We start from the raw sequence: 18,693 nt of genomic DNA, 5'->3' as shown, positions 1-18,693 counted from the left end.
CTTGCAGTTTGTTTGAATCAAAATTTCTCTCTATATAACAATTCTTCCTTCGGAACTACAAAATGACATCATCACATCACTCTGCATGCCTCCACCCTTATCTACGAAACCTCCTTCTTCATCCCTCCCTGTGCTCTGGAGAGCTGCAAGCTGTGCTCCTTCCCTCCTCCCAGGTGCACAGGCATTGGACTCTCATTGTGGGCCAGAGGGGAGACGTGGAGCAGCTGGCCACACACTGGCCCTTGTGCCTCACTCCTCAGCCCAAGTGATATGTGGAGTGGAACTGGGGGGAAAGCAGAAGCAGTCCAGGCCCTGCTCAGTGGCAGGTGTCCCATGGGGCCCGACAGATGGGAGAAGGGGCTACTTGCACACAGGAACAGTTTTAGCAACACTGGTTGTAGAACCCAAAGGGAAATCCGGGTAGGTTGTGTCTTTGCTTGTTGGGCTGCCCATTTGTTGGAGGGGCAGCATGTGCGTAGGGAGGGAGAAAGGGGCATAGGTGTATGTAGGGAGGGATGGTGAGATATAGGAATGGAGGCAGGAAGATGGGCAGTGTGAAGATGTAGAGGGGGAAGGGTTAGAGATGGATGGTGGGTGTAGGAATGGAAGCAGGGGAATTGTGGTATAGAGACGGAGGTGGGAGTAAGGATGGAAGGAGGGGGGATGGGCAGTGGGCCATGGAGCTCCAGTATAAGGATTAGCAGCCCAGATTACCCCACTAGGATCTCTTCCAGTGTGACTCAAATCTTGTTTTCAGTAGGGCACAGGTGCACAAAGATGGGGACTCCCACATGGTTCCATGTCTGTCCATTGGGTCCTGTCCACATGGAGCATGTCCCAGCCCTGCAGCGGGAACTTGCTTGACAGCTGGAAGGGCACATCTCGAGCACTGCTGCCCTGTAAAGGCAGGCAATAACTATGGAGAGCAGGGAATGCTCTCCCTACCTGGCCTCTAGCATGTAACCCTACCCTTGCCTCTCACTACCAGGAGCATCTGGAACAAAGGGGGTTTGCTTGGAGTTAGGCCCCATTTTACTGGTTTTCATTTACACGTGAGGTCCACAAGCCCATAGAACACAGCCCTCCCTGACATCACTTCCCCATAGACCCATGCTAGCTGCTAGGAGAGGCTACGAATTCTGCACATTAATGAACTATTTTATTGGTGGGTGGGGCAGGAGCAGGGGATGCGTGGGGGCAGGGAAGAAAAGCTGGCAACTGAAGGGCAGGATGGCTGAGAGTGTTTGGGGCTGTGGTGGGGCAGGAAGGAAGAAGGGTGCAAGTGACTTGAGACCATGGAAGCCACACAGCTGGGCTCAGTACAAGATTAATAGGCTCTCTGACCACAAAAGTGGACAATGAGAGGAGGGGGGGTTGGGGCACATCGCTCTAGTAATTTCTAAAGAAATGAGTTAAAGCAAGATACAGTAGAATCTCAGTTAAAGAGCAGGGCTATGTCTGCACTGGTGTGATTGTGTGCCAGAAGTATGCAAATGAGGCTAAGCATGCAATATCGCTGAGCCTCATTTGCATATCTAATGAGCCACCATTTTTGCAGAAGAGGCTCTTGCGCCAGAAGGAGCTGTCTACACTGCCCCTTCTTGCACAAGAAAAACCCTCTTGCACAATGCCGTTATTCCTGAAAATAATCAGCGTAACGGCATTGCGCAAGAGGGTTTTTCTTGCACAAGAAGGGGCAGTGTAGACAGCTTCTTCTGGCGCAAGAGCCTCTTCCGCAAAAATAGTGGCTCGTTAGATATGCAAATGAGACTTGGCGATATTCCACGCTTAGCCTCATTTGCATACTTCTGGCGCAAGATCACGCCAGTGTAGACATAGCCCAGGAGTTACAAACTGAGGATATATTTCCCTTATGGGGTAGATAGACCCTATGCGGCTCACTTATTTCAACTCTGGTACTCCACAAGAACAAGATGTGTAACGGAAGTGGATGAAAGAGTTTCTTCTATTGACCTAGCATACTGTGGACACTGCAGTAAGTTGATCTAAGCTACACTGATTTGAATTATACTAACAACATTCAAATTGTGTAACTTTGGGCATACTATGGCTACATCTAGACTGCCACTTTTTTCAGAAAACAGTACACAAATCGCAGGCTGCATTTTGCATACCATTTTCTCAAGTTTTTTTCAGACAAGACTTTTCCAAAATTTGGCCTGTCTACACTGGGCCAAGTTTCGCAAAAGCCTCCTCTTTTGGAAAAGCCCTTCTTCCTCGTGAAATGAGAAAGAAAATTTCCAAAAGAGTGCATCTGCTCTTCCATAAAAAACATCAGAAGAGCAGATGCATTCCCTGGACGTGGCAGAGTGCCCAGCACCAGAGGAATCCCAGAAAAACTCTGTAGTCTAGACATAGTTTATGGGGATAAATCTGTCTATTAGGGCAGCTCTACAATACTTATTTTGAACTGGAGGTATGCAATTGGACAGCAGTATAGACAAACTCTCCTCCCCTTCCCCCTCCCCCCGAAAAAAAGTACAGTACTGTTTAAGCTTTTAAAATGGGAAGCTGTAAAATACTGTCAAGGTAAATAAACTGTTTCTGTCCTTGTTTTGTTTATATTAAGATAGTTAGCAGTATTTTTCTTCTATATTGTGAAGCCTCTTGTTGTAGTTGGCCTATGTTACTTTTGAAAGAACCGTAACATTGTCTAGAATTTAAAATTTCAGAATTAAACAGCCTTAATTACCAATGAGTTCAAAACTGAGGTTTTTCTGTATTCATATCATGAATTAGCAATGCTGAAAGTTTAAATGCTTGAGACTAGTCACATTTCTGTGAACTGTACATACACCACAAAGTTAGATCATTTTGTTCCAGTGCAGAAAATCCAAATATATGGTGATTAGGCATCATTCAGTGTCTTAATTTTAAAGAAAAATAGGACTTATGGAAAACATATTGTAGCTTAGTTAATTAGATACAGCCCAATTGTTTCCTTCTAAAACAGGCCTGGGCAAAATACAGCCCACAAGCCGCATCTGGCCTACCAAGCCCGGTGAGGCAGTGGGGAGCCCCCGGCAGCCTCCCCTACTTGGCCCACCGCCCACTCAAATGGAGCTATGGGGTGCTGTCTCTTTGTGTCCAGAGAGGAGGGGGAAGATTCAGATGCTGCTCTGCCCCCAGCACAATCCTATGAGCCAGTTTCTGGACAGAAACTAGTCAGTGGGAGCTACCTGTTTGAATTACAGGCAGCCATGCTCCTGCTCACTCACTTAGGTACATAGCAGCAGGAAGAAACATTTTAAACTCTGTAAGCGGGCTGGTTTGGCTGCTAACTGGTAAGTAGTCTGGCCAGAACCTACCTCTGGTACCCCAGCTCCTCCCTCCCACAACCCTTTGCCCCCTATTCCCACCCTGCTATGCCACATGCACCTATACCCCCTCCCAGAACTGGCATCCCAGTCTCCTGTCTGAGATCACAATCCCCTCTTACTCTAGGTCACATCCCAAAACCTGCACCCCAGTTCCCTGGCCCATGTCACAATTGTGTCCTTCACCTAAACTCCCTCCCAGACTCCACTCCCTACTACACCCCAATCCCTTACCCCAAGCTCCCTTCTGCACCCACCTCCATCCCAGACCCCCCTGCCCTCCCACCTCTTATTAATATGGAAGAGGGTGGCCCTCAACCACTTTCAAAAATCTTAGAGTGGCCCCCCATCAAGACATGCCTACCCCTGTTCTAAGACAAGGAGGAGAGCTGTAAAAATCAGTGAATACTGTGCAGAGTCCTCTGAGTTACCAATTGGCCATCACACTGGAATTTAACAACTTTCAGAAGCCTTCTATTTCAGTGATCAACTAATTTCAGTACTAATGGGAATACACATTTTGATAGGCTCAAATACCTGTAAATAGAAGATAGCCAAAACAAATGTGCCATACTTGATCAGGCTAATAATGTGTCCCTGCTTTATAGCCATTTATCCTTCCTGTTGAGAACCAGCCCTGAAAGCAAAAGCACAGGAATCCAAATCCAGTTCTGCATATCTGAGATGGTCACTGCGTTTTTACTTATTTTTTTTAAGACATCTTAACTATTTTTAATGTAGCCTACAAGATGGAAATCTAGAGTAAAGTTTAGTCCATAGCCTAAAATGTAGATAGAGGATACTCCATGTATAAGATTAACTTTTAAAGCTATCAAAGCACCACCTCATATTAGACTTGGGGCTTTACAGTCTTTTAAATATAAGTTTTCCTATCCAAATCCAGAATATCTTTGAATTCACTGTCTCTGAAATGTGAACTTTTAGCATATAAATTTGGTCTGAAGTATCTTGTACTTGGATGACTATGTACATGTTCCATCTTAAGTAATTGAGTTTCATGTGACAACATATTTAGTTTTATGATCAGTCTAAGTTGTAGTTGCACAAACTAAAGCATAATCAACTTTTATAAAATAACCAGATTTTATTTTACATTTTTAGTAAATCATGTACTAGTCAATAGCAAAGATGCGACTGTATACACTTTCATTATTAAAATCACATTAGTGTCATCACAGTCTCACATAAGAGACTCCACTTGCTGTGCAACTCATAGTTTTGTGGACATACTCTCAGCAAAGTACTTGCTAATGCTGCGGTTTCACTTGGGCAAAGTTTACTGCCAGTTAGGTTCTTTTCTAGTTCACTGCACATTGCTGGTGGTAGCCACTGCTCCGGCAAATCTATGTTACAAGCTTCAATTCTTCCATGCTTTACTTGTATATCCACTTTAACTTCAAGGAGAGACTGTTTATACACCATGTTAAAGCAAGTTCTAATACTAAACTTTGGTGTCTTGCCATATATCCAGTCCCATGTTTGGAGTTCTTTGGTTTTCATGTTAATTCCAGGGAAAACTGTCTCATCACCTGGATTTATTAAAGTAATACAATGGTCAATTTTATGGCATCTCGCATATTCTGCAGCAATAGCATCCATGACAATCTCACATGTTAAACTAGGATCCTCTTCAAAGAGATTTTTCACTAACGCAGGCATGCTAGGAGTGGCATTGCTTTTTATCCCCTTGTAAGGACTCTTCAGCACAGAAGATAAAAGAAACCTATCCGCATTGCATAGTAAAGTGCAGTGATGGTAAGCTACAGTCCTTCCTAGCTTTGCAGCTGTACCTGAGATTTTAAAATTCCCATTTAGTAGCAGATCATATCTCTCGGTGGCACGCACATCAAACTGGGGTCGCAAGGCTTTTAGAGCCCTAACAACTAATTTTAGGTTTTCCATTCTTTCATATTTTTTCTTGGATGTGAAGAAAGTCAAATTGATATTGCCCAGATCATGGTAAACTGTCCCTCCCCCACTTCTCCTTCTGGCTAATTTTATGTTTTTTTCTCTCATTATCTTGAGATTACACTCTTGCCAGGGATTCTGGTGTCTCCCAATCACCACAGTGGGAGAATTTCTCCACATGAAAAGAACATGTCTATCCTCTAAATTCATATTGTCATGAACCCAATCTTCAACTGCCAAATTCTGATAAATATCACTAGAAACAGACTGTATAATAAGTCCTCTGTTTGCTGAACACCTGAAGCCAGCTGCTGGAATCTTGAGGCCATAATGTAACTGAAAACAGTTCTTCATGGATAACAGGATTACCATATTTTCAATACAATTCTCAGAAAATTTGCAGGAGACAGGTCTATCAAAATTAGGTGTGAGATGTTCATATTCTGCACTCTTTTAGTACAAACGCATTACTAATGGCAGTCATGCCATAATCTCTTTCTTCCCTGGATATCAAAAATAGAGATACCACTGCACTGAATGTTTTTACAAGGTGGTTTTCCTTCTTCCAAATCCAAGGATGGCACTGGGGCAGGGCCAATATCTAAGATGGGACTGCAGAAAGTGGCTTCCACTTGCTGCATGTTACTAGAAGCCTGCGGAGGAGAAAAATACAAAATCTGATATTTGTTTGTCCTCCCGCATGGAAGCTTTACAACACTGTCATTACCAGTAAATATTTAACAATACAATCTACCATTAATGGACAGGTTACTTTTTAAGACGTCAGTAAGGGGTCTAGCTCATTAGATGTAAATTGCCAGTGTGAAGGGTCTCTCGTCGTCTTATCACGACGCCCCCGCGCTGCCTCAGGGAGCGGCGCGGACCCAGTCCGGCTCCACGCCCCGTTGCTCGCCTGTCTGAGCTGGGCGCGGGCTCAGCGGCTCCCGGGCGGAACGTGCCCCGCCATTACCTACCGCCCAGGGGCCGGGCAGCGCTGGGACGCAGACACGCGGCGGGCCCGGGTCTGCCAGGAGAGCGGGAAACCCCACGCGGCCCTAGGCCTGGACTGGGGGTGTCAGTCGTTTCCGGCTCACCCACGTGTGCGCCGGGGCCCCTTATTTGAGCGTCTCTCCTGGGTGCGCTTCCCAAAGCCTTCCGGCCCCGCGCGGCAGCTGGGGTTTGACGTTCCCCTCCTCCCCCCCCCGAATCGCCCGGTGACCTGGGGGAAGAGAGAAGAGGAGACACCGCATCCATCTCACGGGAAGGGGGCGGGGCTTGCCAGCCGAGCCCTGCAGGTCACATGATCGGGCGCGATCTTGGGCTGGGGGGAGCTGGCTCTGCAGAGCTGCTGTGGGTGGCCCCGGGCGCCGCGAGCTGCGCGGCTCTGCGTCTGCGGCATCGGCCCGGGCTGGGGTTAGGCGGGGGCTTTACGCTATGGGGGATCGGCCTCTGCTGGGGCAGGAGACAATCCCCTGTGGTTTGGCTAAAAACCCCAAACGAGAAAGGACGGGAAGAGCTTGGCCACTGGAGAGGAGTACTTGTCGCAAAGCCACCGCTCCATTCAGTCTTTGGCCTCCTGGGAAACTTGCACAACGGCTTCAATAAATGAACCTTGGAAATTGAGCTCATAGGCTGTGTCTAGACTGGCCAGTTTTTCCAGAAAATCAGCCGCTTTTCCGGAAAAACTTGCCAGCTGTCTACACTGGCGCTTGAATTTCTGCAAAAGCACTGACAATCTCATGTAAGATTGTCAGTGTTCTTGCAGAAATACTATGCTGCTCCCATTCGGGCAAAAGTCTTTTTGCGCAAAACTTTTGAGCAAAAGGGCCAGTGTAGACAGCTCGGATTTGTTTTCTGCAAAAAAGCCCCGATTGCGAAAATGGCAAGCGGGGCTTTTTTGCGGAAAAAGCGCGTCTAGATTGGCACGGACGCTTTTCCGCAAAAAGTGCTTTTGTGGAAAAGCGTCAGTGCCAATCTAGACTCTCTGTTCCGAAAATGCTTTTAATGGAAAACTTTTCCGTTAAAAGCATTTCTGGAAAATCATGCCAGTCTAGACGTAGCCATAATGTTTCCTGATCTTAAAACCCAGTCGAACCAATGACTTCATAGTTCATTACAACCATTTTCCACCCTACTAGCCTTCCTTTGGCCTATCATATATATATATATATATAGTAGCCCAATGTCTGTGAGTCTGAAATGCTGGCTGTTTCCTCTGGGTGGCGCTGTTGCCTGAAATGCTGGCTGTTCCCTCTGGGTGGCTCATGCTGCATAGGGAGTGTGGGGCCCAAACGGCCACTTGTTCCTCTACGGCGGCCCAGCTGAGCAGCTCAGAAGTCAGCCAAGCGCCACGGCGGGAGGGGAAGGGAGGGCGGGACGGTGACGTGTGGCATGACAGCGGCTGCAGGCCCCTCCCCCTGGCCATGAATGTCACTGCCCCGCCCCCCCTTTGCCTCCCGCCGTGGCACTCGGCTGACTTCTGCGCTGCTCAGCCGGGCCGCCGCGGGGGAGCAAGTGGTGCAAGCGACCGTTTGGGCTTCATGCTCCCCATGCAGCACGGGGAGTGCGGAGCCCAAACGGCTGTTTGAGCTCCATGGTCCCCCGAGTGAGAGGCAGGAGGGGGAGGAGAAGAGAAAGAGAGAGGCAGGAGGCAGAGGAGAGCTGAGAGAGAGAGAGAGGGAGGGAGGCAGGAGGAGGAGGAGGATAGGGAGAGAGAGAGAGAAGGAGCAAGAGACCAGAGGCTCAGGAGAGAAGACCGATGTGGAGGAGAGACCTGAAAATCCCGTCTTATGACGGGCTAATTGGTTAGTCATATATATATATATATATATAGTAGCCCAATGTCTGAGAGTCTGTAACAATGAAATGCTGGCTGTTCCCTCTGGGCAGCCCGTGCTGCATGGGGAGTGCAGGGCCCAAACGGCCGCTTGCGCCACTTGCTCCCCCCAGTGGCCCGGGTGAGTGGCGCAGAAGTCATCTGAGCGCCACAGCGGGAGGCAAAGAGGGGGTGGGGCGGTCACGTGCGGCATAACAGCAGATCCAGGCCCCACCCTCTGGCCGTGAACGTCACTACTCCACCCCCCTTTGCCTCCCACTGTGGTGCTCGGATGACTTCTGTGCCGCTCAGCCAGGCCACTGCGTGGGAGCAAGTGGTGCAAGTGACCATTTGAGCTCCTCGCTCCCCATGCAGCATGGGCTGTGGAGCCCAAACAGCTCAGGGCTCCGCGGTACCCTGAGAGGCAGGAGGAGGAGGAGAAGAGAAAGAGAGAGACAGGAGGCACAGGAGCGCTGAGAGAAAGGGAGGCAGGAGGAGGAGGAGGAGGAGCGAGAGACGGGAGGCTCAGGAGAGAAGACCGAAGTGGAGGAGAGAACTGAAAATCCTGTCTTATGACGGGCTAATTGACTAGTAACTGCAGAGTTGTTAATTGCCCATTTTATCCCGAATTATTTATTGCAACCCTGACAATATGTGCCTGACAATATGTTCCACTTGTTTTTGTATTTGGTTGTGGCCCTCCAGTTACCATGCTGAGGCCTGAAGAAGAGTTTTGTATAGCTTAAAGCTCATCTCTTTCACCAACACAGTATGGATAAAAGGTATTATCTTGCCCTCTTTGTCTATCTCATATCCTGGGATCAACATAACTATAGTGTTTTTGAAATAGACATTTGAAATCTGTTTCCTTTTATTTTAAGTGTCCCTAATTCACTGTAGGAGTCTCTCTGATTCTGAATATGCCTCTAATTTTCCAAGTGTTGTCCAAATAATTTTTCACACTTTGCTTTCCCTATCTGTAAAATTGAGCCAGTAATCCTTCCAGTTTGTAACTGTTTTAAGATTAATCTTTGAAAAAACCTAAGTGCAAAGTATTCTTTATTAAAATAGCCTTAATTTGATAACCATTGTGTAGTTTCTCTATAAGCTTCTTCTCCCTTCAGGAATGTAACTTCAAGAGTTTATTTACTTTTGTGGAAAGGTAGGGATTTTTTGTTCTATCGCATTATAGATGATTGAGAAATTTGTTCATGAGTTTGTCTTCATTGTGTTAAAATATTAAAAATCAATAATGATCAGATATCTGATTGTAAAGTTCATATTCCACTAGGTCAGGGATGAGCAATATTTTTTTATTGGAGGCCAGTCCAATAATTTGGAAAGTGGCCAAAGGCCGCATTCTTCCATTATATTGATGGAGGAGGTGTGGGGTCTAGGTTAGAGGTTAGACACAAAAAGGAGCTTGGGGTAAAGGAGGGAGTGTGGGTGAAGGATGCAGTTGTGACCTGGGGCACTGGACTGAAGTGAAGGGGTTTGGATTGTGACCTAGGGCAGGGAATTGGAGTACAGGAGGGTGTGCAGGAGTTTGGGTTGTGAATTAGGGCAGGAGGGACTGAAATATGGGGCAGCGGATTCAGATGCCAGATCTGGGAGGGAGTATGGGTACATAATGGGGGCAGAGCATTTGAGTATGCGGAGTAGGGAGGCAGGAGTAGGAAAGGTAGGGGCTAGGGTGCCAGAAACAGGCTTTGGCCAGGAAACTTACCAGCCAGCAGCACATTCCTGAATTAGCCCCCTGCCTGCGCTGCCCCTGCACAGGCTGCAATCACGTGCTCTGTGAATAACTATGAGCTCCTTGTGCTTCATGGCTGCCTGTTATTGAAACAGAAGCCAGCCAATAGGATTGTGCTGGGGGTGGGAGCAGTTCCTAAAGCTTCCCCCTCTCCCCTCAGGGCTCAGTTTTTAAAGTGGAACCACTCTTCAGATGTGTTTCTGAGTGGTGTGTGGGTGGGGCGAGGCAAGCGGATAACCTGCCCGCTCCCTGCAGCTTTCACAGGCTGGATCCAATGGCTTGGCAGGCCGGATCCGGCCCATGAGCCGTATTTTGCCCAGGCCTGCACTAGATAGTGGCAGATAGTAGAATATGGCTGTAAAGCAGTTCCCACAAGGGCTGCTAGAGTTTGTCACCATTACTTTACTAGGACTGAAGCTGGCCAAGGCAGAAGGAATGCATCTTCATGTATGGTTTGATATACGAAAATGAAGGAGGGAATGGTGGTTCAATATTCCACATTATCTAAAGATAATAGGTTATGGGATAGACTGAAACAAAAGATGAATGTGTGTGTGATGGGACATACTCTGTCCCACTGTCAGCAAGCCTAACAAGTGTCCCTGCATTCAAGTACAGTAAAACTCCACTGGTCCGGCATCCAATGGTCCAGCACTCCTGATGGTCCGGCACCATCAGGAACCCAGAAGTGCTCCAGGCAGCCAGACAATTGGAGCTGCTCTGCCCCCAGCTTCCCCGATTCAGCCACTGCTGAAACTGACCAGCGGCTGACTCTGGGAAGCCCCACGGCAGCACCCCAGCTGCTCTGCCCCGGGTCTGAGACGTTTGTCCAATGTACATAGCAGACGGACACTTTCGGCACATGATAACATAAATTATATTTCTGGATGCGCAGGAATATGTGTTCTTGATCTTATAACTCACTTGGTTAGGTCCAATAATGGTATCAGCAGAATGAATATGTGGACAAAGCTGGCAACGGGGTTTGTTGCAAGGGAAGGTACCAGGGTTGGTATTAGTGTGGTATGTCCTGTGGTTGTTGGTAAGAATCATCTTGAGGTTAGGTGGTTGTCTATAGGAGACTATGGGTCTGTCTCCCAGAGCCTCTTGGAGTATGGTATCCTGTTCCAGTATAGGCTGTAGTTTCTTGATAATGTGTTGGACAGGTTTAAGTTGGGGATTGTAGGTGATGACAAGTGGTGTTCTATTGTTGGTTTTCTTGGGTCTGTCTTGAAGTAGATGGTTTCTAGGTATTCGTCTGGCTCTTTCAATTTGCTTTTTTATTTCTCCGGGTGGGTAGTTGAGATTTATAAATGCTTGGTAGAGATCCTGAAGCTTCTGGTCTCTGTCAGACACTTCACCAAAGGATTAATGCCCACAAAACAGATATCAGACAGGATCACAAAGAAAAAACAATTTCTTGCCATTTCAACCAGAAAGGACACTGTCTCAACGACTTAACTACCTGCATTCTGCTACAAAGACCTTTTACATCTGCACTTGAAAGGGAATCCTCTGAACTGTCATTCATGCTAAAATTCGACACTCTCCGGGGGGATTGAACAAAGACCCCAACTACCTTATCCATTACAAAGATAGCTTCCCCAATTATCACCTCGAATACCATTAGCTCACAGACATCTACCTTTCCCCACCTCTAATATCATTAACTGACAGACACTTACCTTCCTTCCCCCCCCCCCATATCCCTCTTCTGTTCTGAAATGTGATTTGTCCTTTTCATATGTGTTCATTTTTTTAATTGTATCCTTTGGTATATATGGTTGTGACTATTTTCTTCCACTATTTGATCTGAGGAAGTGGGTCTGGCCCACGAAAGCTCATCATCTAATAAACCATCTTGTTAGTCTTTAAAGTGCTACATAGTCCTGCATTTTGCTTCAGCTACACCAGACTAACACGGCTACATTTCTATTACTAGGTACATATAGGCGTTCTAACCATTAGCTTCCCAGCATAGGATTCCTGAGCAGTATCATCCTGACATGGTTAAATCTGGCCAATATATGGGTTTAATACGTGCTCCGCTTCTCCCTCAATGTAAAGAGACCAAACACACTTGTGGTAACCAAGCTGAGATTTTCCCCAGACACCTTACTCCAATGCACACATTAAAATAAGTTTATTATCTACAAAAAATAGATTGTAAATGACAGCAAACAGATCAGAGCAGGTTACTTAACACATTAAAAAACTGCAAATTGAGCTTAATATGCTAGATAGGTAGGATATTAACAGGTTGAACCTCTCTTGTTCAGCAACTTTTTAGTTAGCTGGATGTCCAATTATCATGGGTGCTGCTAAGTTTCCCACAGTCTCATAAAGTTTGTTTACAGGCACCAGTCCTGGCTCTCAGTGTCCTGTGCTATTATTTTGCTTTAATTTACTCCTAAATGTCTTCTAAGAGCCCAGTAAGCAGTGGAAGTGGTGGCAATATTGCTATACAATATTGACCTCCCGTGGTTCAGCAAATTCTCTGGTTCGGCAACGGTCAGGTCCCAAAGGTGCCGGACTAGAAAGGATCAACCTGTAGCAAACTGTCTTTGCTTTGTAGCTTGGGTTTCCCAGGATTTCAAACACAGCCTAGAAATCCCTTTAGCCTGGGTCTATCACTTCCCCAGTTCAGGCTTTGTTCCTTAGGTGTCCCAGGTATGTTGTTGTAGGGAGAATGAGGAAAAATGATGTCATTTCCCTCTTTTGTATCTTCTTCCCACTTGCTGGAAAGGTCCTTTGTTGTGACCTGAGTCAAACAATTCCCATTGTGTAGTACTGTCTGAGATGTTTCTATTGTACCCAGTTTCTGGGGTAATCCTTGTGCTTGTGTGCATTTCTTCGACAAGCCATTTACATTGGCCTTTTTACTGTTGTACATGAAAAGCTGCTTGTGGATGTTTTCAGCCTCACATGTTTCAGTAACACATACATAGCCAAACTTCATAACTTCACATATGATAGCATATTCAATTCACAGAGATACTAATGTCTAGCAGATCAAGACTTTTAGAATAATATCTCACAAGGTGTACTTTGTGCCAAACATATCCTAATTATACAACAGTGTTCAACAAAATAAGGGAATGCCAGAATGTCACAAGGTCTATATGTCCAATAGGTCAAAAGAACAAAATAGGAAAGGAAGTCTTTCTGACTGGGTATTTTATTTTGGTTCAGAATGTATCAAGATATATGCAAACTCTTCTCCATCAACAGAAGCCACTGATGCAATTAACATTTTGGCAGGGGCATGAGGAGCGGTGCACCTCCTGAGGGCTACAATGGGTCACCTATATTCATCTGAGAGCTGATATATGATCCTATATGGGAGTCACCTGTGCTGAAGAAAAGAAGGATTTCTGTCCTTTGAAGGAAAGACATGCCAGGGTGTACCTCGCTGGTCTGGCACCTTCGGGACCTGACTGGTTCCAAATGAGGGCTACGTCTACACAGCTTCCCTCTTCTGCAAAAGCCTATGCAAATGAAGTGCGGATTAGCATATTACCACACTTAATTTGCATAATTAATTAGGAGCTGTTTTTGCACAAAAAGGCACCATCTACACAGCACCTTTTTGCACAAAACCCCCCTCTTGTGCAAGAGCAGTTCTTCCTGAAAAAATGAGGAAGAACGGCTCTTGCGCAAAAGGGGGGTTTTGCGCAAAAAGGTGCTGTGTAGACGGCACCTTTTTGTGCAAATACCTCTTGCACAAAAACGGCTCCTAATTAATTATGCAAATGAAGTGCATCAATATGTAAGCCGTGCTTCATTTGCATAGGCTTTTGAGGAAGAGGGAAGCTGGGTAGACATAGCCAAGGATTTGCTGGTCCAGGAAAGGTCCCTCCCTTCATGGCCATGCTACCATCAATGCTAGGGCTCCAGACTGCCCCCACTGCTGCCTCAGCCCCACTGCTGTTAGGGCCAGAGCACCATGGCCAGAGCTCCACAGCTGGGGCACAACTCCGCAGCTTCCTGGCTCTGCAGCTGGGGCTGGAGTTCTGCAGCCAAGGTGGAGGGATGGAGGCTGGAGGTCCACAGCCCGGCTAGAGCTCCCTGGATGCTGCTGGGGCTGGAGTGCCCCGGCCACTGGAGCCAGAATGTGGTGGAACTCCAGGGACACAGCCAGAGCTCCCTGGTTGCTGCTGGGGTCAGAGCTATCTGGCTGGGGCTGAAAGTCCACAGCCATGGCCAAGCTAGAGCTCCATGACCATTGGGGTCAGGGAGCTCCAGTGGGGTCAGAACTCCACACACACTCTCCACACACACATCCTCCACACACATCTTACGGCACTCCTGCCCCGCTGCCAGAGATCTTTCTTCCTGGTCTCTGTGGTCCAAGAACATCCATGGTCCATGCTGGACCATGGATGTTGCTGGACCCAGGAGTCCCAGTTAAGGGAGATACAACCTGTACCTCCCTGTAATAGAGTCCTCACAGGGCCAAGTGGTTCAGTGGGTAGTGCAGCCAATATCACCTCGCAGTGGGGAGTCCTGTCAGTCCAGTTCCTCACTTGAGCTGTCCATGCCTTCTTCTTATCATGGAGGGACAAGGGGACACAAGATTGGAATGCGGTTTATTCCCCTCTTGCAGTTGGTAGAAGATTCCAGGCCCTTTGACTCCACTGAGCTCCCACAGGACTCTATGAGGATCAAAAGTGCCCTCAAAGATATCCTCCCTGGATAACTTCTTACTATCTGTCTCTTCCCATGGCTCCAAATCCAGTATAAGATAACAAAAGAAAAATGAAAGATAACTAAACTTTCTGTCCCTGTTGGTCTCAGCATGCAGCCCAGTTCCTCACAGGAATGCTTTTTCAACACCTTTGTCCAGGAGCTCTTAGGGCAGGTCTGTCATTCTCCCCACCCTCCTCCTTCTGAGCTTTGTAGTTTCCTGTAAACTACTTCTTCAGTTGAAAGATGCTCTACAGGTGGAGGGGTGGGGCTATTTAGATACAAATTGTCATTTGACCACTTTGGGACCAGTGTGTTTTTGTATACCCCATCACACTTCCATGAAGAATATTCTTTAAGACATTTGATCTGAGGTAGATGGGAAGAGTGAACATTCAACAATAATAACATTTACTCCAAAGATTGCCAAAATATAGGTTGTGATGCCAAAAGCACATTAGATAGGGTTATTTGACTCAACTATTAAACATTTTTTGGCTTTTATTTGGTAGATTAAATAGAATATTTTATGCCTTATCCAATTGTTCAGGCTGGATCAAGTCCTGAATTATACCATCAAACTTTATTCCACATCAGTCATTTCTAACCCATCATTTTCTTTAACATAAGTCACAGAGTGCAATGCATTACTAGAATAAGACTTTGTGTGAGTTTCTTCATTACTTCTAATGCTGTTTTCTGTCTCTTCAAACTTATTTTTTTCAGTATTTTGGAATAAGGCAGTCCTGGTTCCTAACTGGATTCCCTGAGTGTTGTGCAGTAAATAATCCTCTGTAGTATTCCCCATTTTTGGATCATTCTGTAGGACTAATATTGGAGTATTGGATTTACTGAAGCAGAAGCCCATGGTGCAATTTCAAGGCAAATCAGAGGAACATATACGGAGGCATCTTGAAGGTCAAAAAACAGGGCTAGCCAGGATGCTTTGCTTCAACTTGATTGTTATAAACATCCTATGCAGAATATTAGAAAAATATTTGAAAAAGATAAAGTATTAGGAAAAAATAGAATGAGTACAGGAACTCAGTTAACACAAATTAAAACAAAGGGGAAAAAATCTGCTTCTCAGCTGATATTAATGTCATGTTATTGGAAATAGGATAAGCATAAGAGTCCCGATGTACATTAAGTAGGAATTAACAGCTACATCTTGTTTACAATAAAAATTGTCATTATCTAAACCATGGGTTCCCAAACTGGGGGGTATGAAGAAATTCCAGGGGGGGGTGCGAGGTGACCCAGCCATATCCCTCTCACCCGTCAATCCCACCCCAAGTTTTGCTGCTATTTTTTTGGGAGTGGAGGTGTGAGGGTTTCTCAAAAATCAAAAAGGGGGGCATGATGCCAAAAAGTTTGGGAACCACTGATCTAAACTAAGGGCATGTAGTATATTGATTTAGTTAAACTGTGGTAAACCCTTGCATGGACTTCTTAAATTGATGTAAACCTGTCTGATATCAATTTAGTTACATCAGTAAGGAATCATAGCAGGTTTGACTCACTATGTGTCACCTCCTTCTGGCCTGTCCTGGGAATTATCTTTCACCATCCAGAAATGTCCTCTTCTGGTTGGTGTTTCGCCTGCTGTTACCTGTCCCTTCACAATCTCGTCCCTCCCAGACAGCACTGCCCCTTCTCCTGGGTACTGTCCTGTGACAGCAGCCATATTCAGGAGTCCTCCCCACCTAGGGAACTCAGTTACCCTTATGCCCATCACTTTCTTCAGAGACCCATTGCCATTCTTCATCTAGCCCCTTTCATCAGGACCAAACTGGTCGGAACTGGCAACTCACAATGAGCAACAGGGACGGACCTGCTTCCTATTCCTTTCTGGCTGTCCCTCTGCAGCCCTAGTACTTTCTTAGACCCATGTCTTTCAGCCTGGGAGTTAGGCCAGAACTTCTTTGGCTCCCCCTGGTGTTTCTCAGCACTGCTGTGCCCAAGGAACCTTTCCTTCAGTCCTTTTGTTTCCAAAGTTGGAGCGAGATGAGCATGTCTATCTACACTAGGAAATTATTTTGAAATAACTAAATTTGAAATAATAACTCAAGAAATAACAGAATTGAAATAGTATGTCCCCACTACAGGGAGCCTCAAAATTAGTCCAAGGCAGACTATTGTGGATGCCCTACATTGACTAAGAGCCCCAGGAAGCACTGGGGAGTAATTACTTTGAATTTCTCTGGGGAGTAGTTATTTCGAAATAGCAGCAGCGGAGCGTCCACACTAACACTATTTCAAACTAACTGTTTCAAAATAAACATTCCCCAAGGAAAGCAGGAGCACAGATTTTGAAATAACCAATCCGTTATTTCAAAATAACGGGCTGAGTAGTGTGGACGCTCTGCTTATTATTTCAAAATAAGGGGGTTATTTCAAAATAACTCCCTAGTGCAGGCCAGGGCAGAGTGAGCTCCCTCAGGCCAGCTGTCTTTTTATACAGGCCAGCAGAGCTCTCATTGCTGCCTCAAGCATCCCCCTCATTGGATGTTCAACCCCTTGTTCACCAGTGTGGGTGACCACCCATCAAAGGGATCAATTTAAGGATTGGGCCTTATTTATTAGCCCCCCAGGATAGTGTCCCATATCCTTTCTGCTTTGAAAGGAGCACCAACATATCTATATGCCAATAGACATATTAATATTAAGAATACCTTCTTCACTAAGTGCTCTGAGGAATTTATAATCTTCTTAATTTGGAAAGTCACTAATATATATTATTCCCGTACTATTTTCGATCTAAGGGCCTCACTCTTTTTTGACCTCCTATGTAAAAGAGTACCCTTTCAATCTCTCCTACCACTAATGTTATCTGTTTATCTGTGTAAGTTTTTATCTATCTATATTTAAATAAAAAATATTCTTTTTCTTTATGCTGCTTTTCCTGGTCAGGGTCATAGTGGCTGAATAGAGAGTAGGGAGGTCCTTATCTCCTTTTCCTCCCAAACAGGTTCCAGCTCTTCCCAGAGGGTATGTCTACACTACCCCCCTAGTTCGCACTAGGGTGGTTAATGTAGTCATACGGAGTTGCAAATGAAGCCCGGGATTTGAATTTCCCGGGCTTCATTTGCATGATCCCAGCCGGCGCCATTTTTAAATGCAGGCTAGTTCGGACTGCGTGCCGCGCGACTACACGCGGCACAAACTAGCTAGTTCGGATTAGGCTTCCTAATCTGAACTAGCTGTACACCTCATTCCACGAGGCATACAGCTAGTTCAGATTAGGAAGCCTAATCCGAACTAGCTAGTTTGTGCCGCGTGTAGTCGCGCGGCACGCAGTCCGAACTAGCCTGCATTTAAAAATGGCGCCAGCCGGGATCATGCAAATGAAGCCCGGGAAATTTAAATCCCGGGCTTCATTTGCAACTCCGTATGACTACATTAACCACCCTAGTGCGAACTAGGGTGGTAGTGTAGACATACCCAGAGAGAGTCCCCAGAATTCTCAGGCTAGAAATATTATCCCTCCAGTATGTCATGGGTTAGCCTTGGGGCCTCTGCCCAATGGGATGTGACTAGTAGAGTTCCAACGGAAGCCTCCTAGATGGCATCCTTATCAGGTGCCCAAACCACATCAACTAGCTCGTCTCAGTCTGAAGGAATAGCAGCTCTACTCCTAGGGCCTCCCAAATAACTGCGCTCCTCACTCTATCGGGGGGTATGTCTACACTACCCCCCTAGTTCGAACTAGGGGGGTAATGTATGCATACCGAACTTGCTAATGAAGCCCGGGATTTGAATTTCCCGGGCTTCATTAGCATAAAGCCGGCTCCGCCATTTTTAAAAGCCGGCTTGTTCGAACCCCGTGCCGCGCAGCTACACGCGGCACGGGCTAGATAGTTCGGACTATGTAGTTATTCCGAACTATCTGCACGCCTCGTGGAACGAGGTATACAGATAGATCGGAATGGCTACATAGTTCGAACTATCTAGCCCGTGCCGCGTGTAGCCGCGCGGCACGGGGTTCGAACAAGCCGGCTTTTAAAAATGGCGGAGCTGGCTTTATGCTAATGAAGCCCGGGAAATTCAAATCCCGGGCTTCATTAGCAAGTTCGGTATGCATACATTACCCCCCTAGTTCGAACTAGGGGGGTGGTGTAGACATACCCTTGGATAGTAAGTCCAGCCACCCTGCAAAGAACCTCATTTCT

General features: G+C 46.3%; 1 protein-coding gene across 6 annotated transcripts; it reads right to left on the bottom strand.

The window, feature by feature from the left end:
- Positions 1–4,420: 4,420 nt before the first annotated feature.
- On the bottom strand, positions 4,421–6,491 carry LIPT1 (lipoyltransferase 1). Of its 6 annotated transcripts, none has more exons than XM_089775380.1 (2): positions 6,362–6,491; positions 4,421–5,920 (listed from the first exon to the last, which is right to left on the bottom strand). In XM_089775380.1, exon 2 carries the CDS (start codon positions 5,637–5,639, stop codon positions 4,518–4,520), a length of 1,122 nt encoding a protein of 373 aa, XP_089631506.1. In that variant the 5' UTR covers positions 5,640–5,920; positions 6,362–6,491; the 3' UTR covers positions 4,421–4,517. The 6 variants fall into 6 exon arrangements, with proteins under 6 accessions (XP_089631506.1, XP_006137469.3, XP_075772825.2 ...); XM_006137407.3 differs by having other exon boundaries at positions 6,242–6,380; XM_075916710.2 differs by having other exon boundaries at positions 6,238–6,366.
- Positions 6,492–18,693: the final 12,202 nt, after the last annotated feature.

The sequence above is a fragment of the Pelodiscus sinensis genome, chromosome 1 (genome assembly GCF_052426305.1).
Source record: "Pelodiscus sinensis isolate ZL-2025 chromosome 1, ASM5242630v1, whole genome shotgun sequence".
Classification (NCBI taxonomy): Eukaryota; Metazoa; Chordata; order Testudines; family Trionychidae; genus Pelodiscus; species Pelodiscus sinensis.
This window is presented reverse-complemented; position numbering and strand designations above follow the sequence as displayed.